Raw genomic sequence first — 13,940 nt, 5'->3', positions numbered from 1 at the left:
ATAACACCAAGGTCGCCCGTTCGATTCCCACATGGGCCAGTGAGCTGCACCCTCCACAACGACATTGAAAAAACAACAACAACTTGACTTGGAGCTGAGCTGCACCCCCCACACTACTAGATTGAAAAAAAAAAAAACTTGACATAGAGCTGATGGTTCCTTGGAAAACACTGTTCTCCAATATTCCCCAATAAAAATTTTAAAAAATTGAAATGTGTGTGTATGTATGTATGTATATATATATATATATATATATATATATATATATATATATATATATATATAGAAACAAATGCAGTGTATGGACGTTGGATCTTGATTCAAACAAATCAACTGCCAAATAAATAAAAAGAACAAAACTGAAAAGCACACAAACAAATGGAGGCTAAATAACATGTTACTAAGTAATGAATGGGTCAACAACAAGATCAAAGAAGAAATCCAAAGATACATAGGGACAAATGAAAATGAAAACACACCGACCTAAAATCTATGGGACACAACAAAGCAGTTCCAATAGGGAAATTCATAGCAGTACAGGTCAACCTCAAGAAACTAGAAAATTTCAAACAATCTAACCTTACACCTGAAGGAGTTAGAAAAAAAACAACAAACAAAGCCCAGAGAGAAGGAGGGAAAGAATAAAGATCAGAGCAGAAATAAAATAGAGTCTAAAAAAACAGTACAAAACATCAATGAAATAAAGAGCTAGTTAATGAAAAGATAAACAAAATTGATAAACCTTTAACCAGACTCATCAAGAAAAAAAGAGAGAGGGGCGGCCAGATGGCTCAGTTGGTTAGAGCGCAAGCACTCAACAACAGGGTTGCTGGTTCGATTCCCACATGGGCCAGTGGGCTCTCAACCACAACGTTGCTGGTTTAACTTCTTGAGTCCCTCAAAGGATGAACTAAGGAAGGATCAACTAAGATTGAACAGGGCACCTTGAGCTGAGCTGCTACTGAGCTCCCAGATGGCTCAGTTGGTTGGAGCGCATCCTCTCAACCACAAGGTTGCCGGTTCGTCTACCACAAGGGATGGTGGGCTATCCCACAAGGGATGGTGGGCTATCCCGTAAGGGATGGTGAGCTATCCCTGCAAGAAACAATGGCAATTGGACCTGGAGCTGAGCTGCACCCTCCACAACTAAGACTGAAAGAACAACAACTTGAAGCTGAATGGCACCCATCACAAGTAAGATTGAAAGGACAACAACTTGACTTGGAAAAAGTCCTGGAAGTACACATTGTTCCCCAATAAAAAAAAAATCCTCTTTCCCTTCCCCAATAAAATCTCAAAAAAAAGGGGAAAGAAAAGAAAAAAAAGTAAATAAAGTAAATAATAAACCCAAGTAAATAAAATCAGAAATAAAAAAGAAGTGATAACTGACACTATGGAAATACGAAGTATTCTAAGAAAATACTATGAACAATTATATGCCAACAAATTGGACAATCTGGAAGAAAAAGATAAATTCCTAGGAACATACAATCTTCCAAAACTGAGTCGTGAAGAAACAGAAAATCTGAACAGGCCAATAACTGCTAACAAAATCAAATCAGTAATCTGAAAATTCCCAACAAAGAAAAGTTCTGGACCAAGTGACAGATGAATTTTACCAAACATTCAGAGAAGTAACACCTATCCTTCTCAGACTATTCCAAAAAATTCAAGAGTAGGGAAGGCTCCCAAGCTCCTTTTATGAGTCCAGTATCACCCTGATTCCAAAACAAAAGAGATTATAAGAAAAAAAATTATAAACTAATATCCCTGAAGAACATAGATGCAAAAATCCTCAATAAAATATTAGCAAACCGAATTCAGCAATACACTGAAAAGATTATAAACCATGATCAAGTGGTATTTATTCCTGGGGTGCAAAGTTGGTTCCATATCCGCAAATCAACTAACTTTATATATCACATAAACAAAATGAAGGATAAGAATTATCTGATCATATCAATAGATGCAAAGAAAGCAATTGAAAAACTCTAACATCAATTTACGATAATAAAAAAAAAAAAACCTCAGCAAAGTGGCCATAAAGGGAACTTGAACATACTAATAAACAACGTATATCACATACTCACAGCTATCATCATACCAAACGGGAAAAAGCTAAATGTGTTCTCCTTAAAATCAGGAACAAGACAAGGATGTCCACTTTCAACACTTTTATTCAACAAAGTATTGGAAATCCTAGCCACAGCAATTGGACAAGACAAAGAAATAAAGGCATCTGAATTAGAAAGGAAGGAGTAAAACTTATTATTTGCAGATGACATAATACTATATAGAAAGAACTTGAATGATTCCACCAAAATACTATTAGAACATAATTGAATTCAGTAAAGTATCAGGATACAAAATTAATAGTCAGAAATTGGTTGCATTTTTACACACCAAGAATGAACTGTCAGAAAGAGAAATTTAAAAAAACAACTCCACAGCAGACAGGTGGCTCAGTTGGAGCGTGTGCTCTCAACCACAAGGTTGCCGTTTTGATTCCCATGAGGGATGGTGGGCTGCACCCCCTACAAATAAGATTGAACATGGCACCTTGAGCTGAGCTACCGCTGAGTTCCCGGATGGCTCAGTTGGTTGGAGTGCTGGCTCTCAACCCCAAAGTTGCTGGTTCTACTCCCACAAGGGATGGTTAGATGCGACCCCTGCAACTAACAGTGGCAACTGGACCTTGAGCTGAGCTGCACCCTCCACAACTAAAATTGAAAGGACAAGAACTTGACTTGGATGGAGCTGATGAGAGTCCTGGAAAAAACACACCACTGTTCCCAAAAAAAAGTCCTAGAAATACACACTGTTCTTCAATAAGTCCTGTTAAAAAAAAACAACTTCCATTTACAATAGCATAAAAAAAACACAACCTAGGTATAAACTTAAACAAGAAAACAAAAGGCCTATACCCAGAAAACTGTGAGACACTGAAGAAAGAAACTGAAGATACAAATACAGTAGTACCTCGGTTTTCGAACATCTCTGTTGATGAACATTTTGGTTAACGAAAGCCGTAAATTTTATGGATCTACGGTACCATTAGATAGTAAAATTCATGCTAAATTTGAAGTTTTAGGATTTGATTTTAAAGGTCTGGAACGGATTAATCCATTTTGCATTACTTTCTATGGGGAAACTGTGCCTCGGTATTCGAACGTTTCAGAACTCAAACCGACTTCCGGAACGGATTACATTTGAAAACCGAGGTACCACTATAAATGGAAGCATATACTGTGCTCATGGATAGGAAGAATTAACACTGTTAAAATATCCATACTATCCAAAGCAATCTATAGATTCAATTCAATGCCATCAAAATACCAATGGCATTTTTCACAGAGCTAGAACAAATAATCTTAAAATTCATATGGAACCACGAAAGACCCTGAATAGCCATAGCAATCCTGAGAAAGAAGAACAAAATTTGAGGTGTCATGCTACGTGATATCAAACTATACTTCATGTCTATAGTAATCAAAACAGCATGGTACTAACATAGAAATAGCCACATAGATCAATGGAACAGAATAGAGAGCCCAGAAATAAACCCACATCTATATGATCATTTAATCTCTAACAAAGGAGGCGAGAATATACAATGGGGTGAGTAGAGTCTCTTCAATAAATGGTGTTGAGAAAACTGGACAGAGGCACGCCAAAAAAAAAAACCAAAAAAAAAACTATTAATAGACCACTTTCTTATACCACATATAAGAATAAACTCAAAAAGGATTAAAGGCTTAAATCTAAGACCCGAAACTATGAAACTCCTAGAAGGAAACATAAGCAGTAAACTCTCTGACATTATTCTTAGTAATATTTTTTTTCTGATCTATCTCCTCAGGCAAGGGAAACAAAATAAAAAAATTAAAAAATGGGACTACATCAAACTAAAGTTTTTGCAAGGGAAACCACCAATAAAATGAAAAGACAGCCTCCTGAACGGGAGAAGATATTTGCCAATGATACTTTTGATTAAGGGTTAACATCCAAAATTTTAAAAGAACTTATACAGCTCAAAAAAGAACTTATACAGCCCCAAAAAACAAACAATCCAATTAAAAAATAGGCAGAGGACCTGAATAGACGTTTCTCCAAGGAGGACATACACATGGCCAATAGATATATGAAAAGATGCTCAACATCATTAATCATCAGAGAAATGCAAATTAAAACAACAATGAGATATCACCTTACAGAATGACTGTCATCAATAAATCAAACAAGTGTTGGTGTGATTGCAAATTGGTGCAGTCACTGTGGAAAATAGTATGGAGATTCCTCAGAAAATTAAAAATAGGATTACCATATAACCCAGCCATCCCACTTTTGGGTATTTATCTGAAGAAATCCAAAACACTAATTGGAAAAGATATATGTACCCCTATTTTCATTGCTGCACTGTTTACAATAACCAAGATATGGAAGCACCCTAAGTGTCCATCCATAGATGATTGGATAGAGAAGATTGTTACATATATACAATAGAATATTACTCGGCCATGAAAAAGAATGAAGTCTTAACCATTTGCGATAACATGGATGAAACTAGAGAGTATTATGCTAAGTGAAATGAGTCAGACAGAGAAAGGCAAATACCATATAACTTCACTTACATGTGGAATCTAAAAACAAACAAAACAGAAACAGACTCATAGATACAGAAGACAAACAGTGTTGCCAGATTGGAGGGGAGTTTGGGAGGATGGGGTGAAAAAGGTGAAGGAATTAAGAAGTAGAAATTGGCAGTTACAAAATAGTCATCGGGATATAAAGTACGGAATAGGGAATATAGTCAATAATACTGTAGTAACTACATATGATAAATGTAGATGGGTATTAGACTTATCCGGGATATCGCTTTGTAAGTTATATAGCCACTATACAATATATCTGAATCTAATATAATATTGTATGTCAATTGTAATTGACATAATTTAAAACAAAACTTTTTAAGACAATGTGCTCTGTAAAGAGGTTGAGGATGTAAGGGAATTTGTTTATCAAGAGAGAGACTGGATGTATGGGAGAGATTCATCAGTCAGAGATGCTTTAACATTTGGTGACTGGCAGAAATGAGAGACATGAAAAGATAAGACAGAAAACAGTAAGTTCACAAATGTTTGATGTGTTGAGGGTCTATTACCAGTACCACGAACCTTTAGGTACAATGTTGTAACCTGACCTCTATCTTGGTAAGCACAGCTAATAAATAAGATTAACTCTTAGTTGTAAAAGTAATTTGTGAAATTTAAACAATCTGTAGAAAGGCCACTTTTATATTCTAATTTTGTTAGTACCTTTGGCCCTATTCCTTGTAGAAAGAACTAAAATTCTTTTCTACTACACTGTTGCTCTTGAAAGTATTGCTCACTCATACATATCTCCCAGAATGTTAGCATTAAATGAGTGTTTTTACACTGCCTGGCACATGGGAACTGCTCAGTGAATGACTTCTTCGTTCCTCAATTTCTGTTCTGTCTTTCCTCCAATGAAGACACCAAAGAAACGTTCCTTCTTTGAGAGTGGAAAACAAAAGGATGCTCACAGGAGGGTACAAATGTACATCTTATTCCTGAAATGAGATTGTCTACTGCAATGCTATCCATTAGAAATTTCTGCAGTGAGGAAAATGTTCTCCTTACCTGTGTTGTCCAATAGGATAGCCACTTGCCATGGTAGCTGTTGAGTATTTGAAATGTGCCTAGTGTAACTGATGAGCTGAATTTTTTAATTTTATTTACTCTTAATTAATTTAAATTTAAATAACCACATGTGGCTACTATTGGACAGGACAGTTGTAGTGGATAAAGAGCTGCTTGGATGAAGGTTTTCAGGTAGAAGTGAGCTAAGTGCCTGAAGGAACAGGTAAGCACCGAAGAGGTGTGTGGCTCGGCTTTGGCCCTGGTGACATCCAAGATTAAGGAGCACTATATGCTCTAATGAAAGGAGCCTGGTCTTGAGCTATGGCCTGAGAAGTCATGAGAGTGGTGACTTAGTTAAATCAGTGACAGAAAAAAAACCACTTTGTGAACAGTAGGAATCAAGATTAGAGGGGAGTGGTTCTGATGAAATGGAACTACAGAGCTCACTAAAATAAACATACAGGAATTTCATTTTGGAGGGATTGATGAAATGCAGCCCTCAATAGCAATTTGTAGAGAAACATTAGTTCCAAAGTAAATACTCAGAATATTTGCCCAGTGTTTTGAAGAATTGGGGCAAATTTCAGGAAATGCCATGCAAACCCTGTACCTCAACAGAGTAACACTATAGGATGAGAACATGGATAAAATGTAAATTGTCGGGTAATAGAAGTTATGACACTTGACATAATGGAGTTTCTTAGCTCTGGCTCTAATGAAAGACATTTCCCTGCATGGATGTTTATTTGTGATAATGACGGATGATAAGGCTGCTGAACTGTTGTAACCTTACCAATCGATCCCATCTCATTTCAAGTATACAGTGAGCATGCACTATGTACTCAGCAGTGTGCAATGTGTTACAGTTGGGGGTGTGGGAAAAGAAATATAAATGGTTATTGTGCTTGAGAAAGTCCTAGTGTATTTAGAATATATGACAAGCCGCTTGAACAGGTGGATGACGGTAATTTAAATGTTTAAAATGAATGGCATAGATAAAAGGCGATAGAAGCTCAGATCTGGATGAACTGGAATGGTCAAGGAAGCCCTGCTGGGAAGAAACGGAGGCCTTTAGACTACTTCAAAAGCAAAGGAATCCAGTAAGTCAGAACATTTCTGAAAGTACATTCCGTAAAATGTTCTGCAGAAGTTTTAAGACAATAATTAACTAAAAATAGCTGTGGCATGCTCATTTGTCCAAATGAAATTCTGCAACCTAGGGATCTCTATCAAAATCTATGTCACTTGCTTTCTTTGCCTAAGTACTTCCTTTTTGTTGTATACAGGAGACTAGGCCTAACAAACGCACCTTTCTGTCAATTCCAGTATAATATTCTGTATTATATTTTGGTTAGAAATTTCAAGGGTTGTGTGCCAAAAAGTGCTTCAAAGACTGAAGAAACAATGACGAAGGTGCAGTTGGGACAGAAGTAATAAAAAGCCTGGAAGTTTGTGGGGGAAAAAATCGCCTGGTGTTTAATTAGACAATAGAAATATCAGATTTAATCTAGATTTGAATTTTCAAATAATTGCACATAATAACTCTTGTAGAGAAAGACAGGATCACACTGTGTTGCCTGCTTTCAATTTTTGTAGTTCTCAGTTGCAGAAACTCAATTAAAAAATCCTCCCCAGATTATCAAGGGTACACGCACGGTTGCTAGAGTTACTGCAGGTGCTTGTTTTCCCACCCAGGTGCAGTTCTCCAGGGCTGCAGGGGCACTGAAGGGAAGGAAGAGAGAAAGGTACCGATATCTGAAGGATTGAGTGAACTTGAAATTGTTGCAAAAGGGAAGAGGAGGGACAGCAAACTGACATGGAAGAGGAAAACAGAGACAATGCAGATAGAAAACTCTGTTTATCAAAATCTTTTAATTAAAAGAATAAGGGGATACTTCTGTCCATTCCTTTGTCTTGGTAACAAGAATTATAAACCCCATGAGGAAATAAGACAAAAACCCAGAAGGTGAGAAAATATGGTATAAAATTAAAAAATTAATATGTTCTATCAACCCACAAAAATCATGATTTCTAACTTCTGTTCCTTTCTTTTTACTCCTTCCACATTCAGGGAATAATATTACTTTAAGAAAGGGGTAGTGTTTCATTTGTCACAACAGAAGTTGTACCAGGGTGATTACGGGGATTATGGGTATATCCATTTAGCCAAAGTGAAGGTGCTGCCGTCTTTATCAGTTTGACTGAGTAAAAGCAGGTTATGCTGTGACCAAACACTCACCCTTTTGATAAATGTTAGTAAATAAGTGAAAACCAGTCAAGGTCATCTTATCGGTGAAATGTTTGGAGTAATTTTCTTTTAAAGCTGTTTCCCAATAGTTAAAACGTGTCCATAGTAGTTGGTTTGTATTAAGAGGAGTAGTGGAAAAAGCAAGGTATTAAGATGCTGAAGTCCTATGTTTAGCCATCAGTCTTCTACTTGCTTTTCACTACCTCAGTAATCCCATGGCCAACTCTTCACCTGTACTAGAACTTCCTTAGAAGCCAAATCAGTCATGGTCATGGCTGACTCCTTGAAGGCCTGAGGTCTGTGTATCCATGAGGAATTGTGGGAATAATTATTTTGGAAATTTTCAGCCAACTCCACACACTGAACTTCACATCCCTATTGTTTTAGGCCATCAGCAAGACCTCCAGTCATCCATCATTTCTTTATTCTGATTTTTATACTTTTTTTTCTATGTTCATCCCTTTATCAGTCTTTACTCCTTTATTAGTCAGGATCCTGTATAAGGGAAATAACAAAACCACATTCAAACTGGCTTAAACAACAGACTTACATACCTGAAAAGTCTAACTCTGGGTCAGACTTCAGAATTAATTGATCTAGGGGCTTAGTGATGTCAGGAAGTACCTGGTTTCCTTCCTTTATTCTTCCACTCACAGTGCTCATTTCATCATAAGTCAGGTTCCACTCTTATAAGATGGATGCCAGCTTCAGCCAAAGACACCAGCTTGCTCAATTCCACTGAGTAGGAATAAGAGCCCTTTCTCTCCCAGGAGTTCTGAGGGTAGGCACAGCCACCTTTAAAGATCATGAACTGTGTGTGGAGGATGTATGGGTACTAGAAGACGACGTGTGTATAATTACATGAGGGAAGAGGTCAATGGCTGGACAGCCACACATATTTATTTCCTATACTCTTAGATTTCTTCCTTGATATTTCTGGAAACTTGTCCCATAGTAAAAAAAAAAAAAAAGCAAACCCACGCTTTCATACGCTCTGGACCATCTCTTCTCCTTTTGACCTTTACTGAAATTCCCTCAACCTTAACGAAAATGTTTCCCTTACATCCCCCTTTCTTCCACATTTCATACCACAAAGTAAGGAGGAAAGATCCACACCTTCTTTGTTCCCTAGCTCCTACCTTGGGAGCTATTGTCCCAGGCCAGTACTTATGCACCAGTGTGTAAAAACACCTCCAAGACTCAATCTGGTTTTACCATTCTGTGCCCTGCCCATATTGCCCTCTCCCAACCACCTGGTTGGTCCCCTCCATTCTTTGAAGAATTTGGTTTCTGGTTCAGTATTCTTTTCTACTCTCAGGCCTAACTATCAAGCTGCTGACTCCAATGTTCAATGGAGACAGTTTATCTAATTCTAGGTTGTCAGCTCTGCACTCTTCAAATTGTTTATGTCAACCATCCGCTTTCAGGAAGATATCTGGATCTTGTCAGACTGCTTATTAACCTTTGAATTCTTAAATTGAGACATCTCACTTTTTCACTCTAACTTAACTACTCCCATTTTACCTGTTTTATTGATATTACTGTTATTGTAGTCTCTCTTCCTAGCTGAAACAAATTACTCTGCTCATGTTTTACATGCCATTTGTTCCACCTCCATTAGGATCTTGTTCTATATGTCATTTAATAATTAATTGAAAAAAATTTCAAGTAGAATCATAAAAAATGATAGGTTGCTTAGATAATGTATTCAAACAAAACATAAATGTATGTTCATTCTCAAATATATTGGTGTAAGGCTAAGGACTTTTTGTCAAGTATGAATCATTTGAACGGTGTTCCTCACTGTCATGGTGTAAACTACACCTACAATGCATCATTTTTAATTTCCAATTTCAGTTCTTTAAAGTAGAACAAGAATACACATGAAGACAAGTAATCTGAATTCAGAAATCTTCTGAATCTTCACAATTCTTTTCTCACACTTCTATAATAGCAGTTTTTTTAGGTTAGCTTTTTAGCAACTGTCTTTTTAAAAGTGTTTACAAAACAGTTTACCTAAACAACAAATCATTCTTTTTTGCATACATTTAATCAGTGAAATTACATGAAAACAAGTATAATAGGCATAAACAGGTTTTTGAGCAAGTGAAACTTGACCCTTGGTGAATGAATAACTCAACTAGTTGAAGGAGAAATGTGAAAATATATTAGAAAATAGTCTGTCAGGCTTGCGTGTAACCATTGACCAGTATGTTTCACATATGAGATATCAGTTAATGTGGAGAGACAGTTAGGCTGTCAGTATTTAGGTCTCTCCTATCTTAGAAATGCATCCCTTCTTTCGCCAGCCTCTTCCAGCTACTCGGAGTTAGCTCTCCTTGTTTTCAGCCAACTCTATAAAGAGTTGCTTAGGTGCTCTCTCTCCAGTTTTTTACCTTAGGACCCCTCAATCATAGTAATCTGACTCCACCCCTACCTCCCCACTGACACCGCTCTTGCTAAAGTCAACAAAGACATTCTGGTTGCTAAATTCAAAAGAGACTTTTCCATCTTTCTTGAGATTTTTACAACATTTGGTACTGTTATTCACACCCTCCCTTTTTCAGTGCTTGCTTTTCACAGTTTCCTAGACCCAGCCTGGCCTGATTTCCTTCTACGTCAATGATTAAACTAGAGTTAGAGCTCAGTTCTTCTGTTCTCACTCTACAGAGTCCCCTGGGCCATGTCAACCACCCCTGGAACTTCAATTACCACTTAATAATAATGAATTCCACTTATATGTGCCACAGCCACTTGGCATGTCCACAATTGAATTTCTCTTTTTCTCCCCAAGCCTCCTCCTCCCCCTTCTAACTCCATTCCCTACTTTAGTGATGGCACCACCATCTCTCCATCCAGTTCTAAGACAGCAGCCTGGGAATCCCCCTTGACTCTCTCACCTCCCCCACTCATCCATTCAGTAGCACCACCTCATATTGATTCGACTTCTGAATATCTTTGAAGTCACTCCAATTCCCCCTGTTTCCTAGTACAGTGTGCCCTAATCTTATGCCCCAATTACAGTAATAGCTTCCCTCTAGAATTACCTCTCTTTTCCAAACTTTTCAACTCACTATAATTTGAGTGATTTTTCTAAAATGCATGTTTTATCTCATCTCTCATCTGAATAAAACCCTTTCATGGCTCTCTCGTTGCCTTTAGAATAAGGTTGAACTCTTTAATGATTCCAAAGGCTGTGCATTCAGTACTTCCTACTCAACCTTTCAGACTTCTCTCTCTTTGTGGCCTTTGGCCTTTGGATAGTTTCTGCACATTGTCCAGATCTTGGCTTGCTCATTGCTCCTCTGGAAAATTTTCCTAGAAAAGTTCCTTCTGTGGTCTTTCAGAGTTCCCTCAATTTACCCCATGAGAGCACTCATCTCAATACAGTATAATTTCCTATTTATCAATTTGTATTTTCCACTATATTGTAATAGCAGGGTCCCAGTCGATTTGCCTTTTGTCTTCGGTACCTGTCACAGTGACCAGACACAGTACATGCTCATAAAGATTTGTGGCACTGAGGATGGTTAGTTAGCTCAGTTGGTTAGAGTGCGGTGCTCTTAACAACAAGGTTGCCAGTTCGATCCCCGCATGGGATACTGTGAGGTGTGCCCTCCTAAAAAAAAAAAAAAAAAAAAAAAAGTAAAAAATAAAAAATTTGTGGAGCAAATGACCTTAAACATGTCACTTAGTCTCTCTGAGCTTCAATTGCATCATCTATTAAAAGGGAATAATGTCCTACCTATCTCATAAGGTTGTTTAGGGTTCTTGTCAGATAATAGGAATGAAGTTTAGCATAGTGGTTTAGAGTGTGGAATCTGGATCTGTACTACCTGACTTTTAATCGTGGCTTCTACCATATGACTAGCTATGTGACCTTGGGCAGGCTATTTCAGTTCTCTGTGTTTTAGTTTCCTCTTTGGTAACACAAGAATAACCACAGTATCTGTCTGCCTCATAGGGTTCTTGTAAGAACTGAGTTAATAAATGGAAAGCATTTAGTACAGTGCCCAAACACACAATCAGTGTTATATATTATAGCATTTTTGTTTATAAGCTCTAAAATTATCTATATACATGAACACACATTTGTGTAGATAGATACATGTGTGGCATCAACTATTAGTTTCACTGTTTAAGGGGGTGAAGGATTGGTATCATTATTCTTAATTTCTGTTTTCTTTTAGGATAATGTCAGAGCTATACCAGAGTTTATTTTCCAAGTCTTAAATTCAAATTCCCATTCTAGAATTACATGAAATATTGTTGGAAAAAAATTTTAATTGGTGTTCAACATAAAAAGAGAATTTTAAAAATGTTTCCTTGCTGAATACCAAAACTTTGTTGAGTCTACATACATAGTAGGTGGACATTAGCACAGGAAAAACATTTAAATAAGAAAGATTACTGATTTAATTTATAAAGGACAATTATTTTTTGACACCTAACCTTATTTTTCTGATGATTTAATTACATAAACAATTCATTGGTTAGGAAGTACAATTTCTATTAAATCTGTAAGTATTCAAGAAAAAATGAACATACAAGAGCAGTTAATTTTGTGCATATGTGTTCACCTGAAAGAAATGTACTCAGTTTTTTTTAAAAAACTTTGTTTAAATTTAAAATCTAATTAGATAACGCCCATTTGTGTATTGACTTTGGACCAACAAAAATGTCTAAATTGTATTCTTTTTCTGATTCTTTTCAGAGTTGGTGGTTGCAGGATTTTATTCAGAATGACGCTAGGAAGAGAAGTGATGTCTCCTCTTCAGGCAATGTCTTCCTGTACTGCGGCTGGCAGAAACGTTTTAAGATGGGATCTTTCACCAGAGCAAATTAAAACAAGAACTGAGGAGCTCATGGTGCACACCAAACAGGTGTACGATGCTATTGCAATGCTTGACCTTGAGGAAGTAACTTACGAGAACTGTTTGCAGGCACTGGCCGATGTAGAAGTGAAATATATAGGTGAGTAGGATGCAAAATCACATCAATGTTTCATTTTGTGGACATTCTACACCATTTTATGCTTTATTATGTCTTGGCAATTTGTTTTCCAATTTCACAAGACATTGATTTTTACATAATGATTAATTAATTGCTTAGAATTGAATTACCTAATAAATTTTTTTATTACATTGGCAAAGGTGCTATAAAATGTACACTCTTATTACACCCACTATCTGGAGAACATTTTGACAATATATATCAAAACTTTTAAGAAGTTCATACCCTAACCCAGTAATTCCCATCTAGGCATTTAATCTAAGTATCTGATAATAATGTAATAATGTACATTAATGTACATTAATAATGTAATCTGATAATAATGTATCTGATAATAATCAGATACAGAAAAAAATCACGTATAAATTTACGTACTCTATCATAGCGAAAGCAAGTGGCCACCCATAGGATGGCTAAATAAATTATAATACATTCACCCTCTGTTACACTGTGTAGCCATTAAAATCATGTTTAGGAGTAGTATTTAATGACATAGAAAGAAAGGACATAGAAAACCAGAAGAAAATACACAAATTTGAATAATGGTTAATATCTTGGATGGTGTGTTTAATGTTGATTATTACTCTTCTCTTTATGCTATTTTCTATTTACATATATTCTACACTTAAAATACATTATTTTTATAATATAAGTATAAACCCTTTGAGTTATAAGAAATAAAAATTCATACTGGTGACCTCTAAGGGTTGAATAGATTTTGTAGGACAGTTATGGCTGAACAACATGGTGGTCTATCCAGGTTTCATAATACAGTAGTGCTATATCTGTAGAACTGGATATCATAAATGGTTGTATGTCTTCTGGAATTTGGAAGGTTGTCCAGAATCCTCCACAGCCCTAGTGACCCGGTCATCTCTTTAACCTCAACAATCCCTGAACACCAAGATTGTCCTACCCTGTGTCCCACCATAATGGGGACTTGGCTACTTTCCCTGACCTCTGCAGTTATGTTTCAATTTCTGACTCTACTACCTACCAACTGCTTCATTCTCATTAAT

The 13,940-nt window shown here is 36.6% G+C and overlaps 1 protein-coding gene across 2 annotated transcripts in view; it reads left to right on the top strand.

The window, feature by feature from the left end:
• Positions 1-13,940, top strand: part of NLN (neurolysin) — a 92,622-nt gene that overhangs the window by 24,525 nt on the left and 54,157 nt on the right. For both annotated transcript variants that reach the window (XM_081053156.1, XM_081053155.1), the window contains exon 2: positions 12,623-12,882. In XM_081053156.1, coding sequence (XP_080909282.1) covers positions 12,623-12,882 — 260 coding nt within the window. The remainder of the gene's footprint in view (positions 1-12,622; positions 12,883-13,940) is intronic.

The sequence above is a fragment of the Rhinolophus hipposideros genome (genome assembly GCF_964194185.1).
Source record: "Rhinolophus hipposideros genome assembly, chromosome: 7".
In the NCBI taxonomy this organism is placed as follows: domain Eukaryota; kingdom Metazoa; phylum Chordata; class Mammalia; order Chiroptera; family Rhinolophidae; genus Rhinolophus; species Rhinolophus hipposideros.
This window is presented reverse-complemented; position numbering and strand designations above follow the sequence as displayed.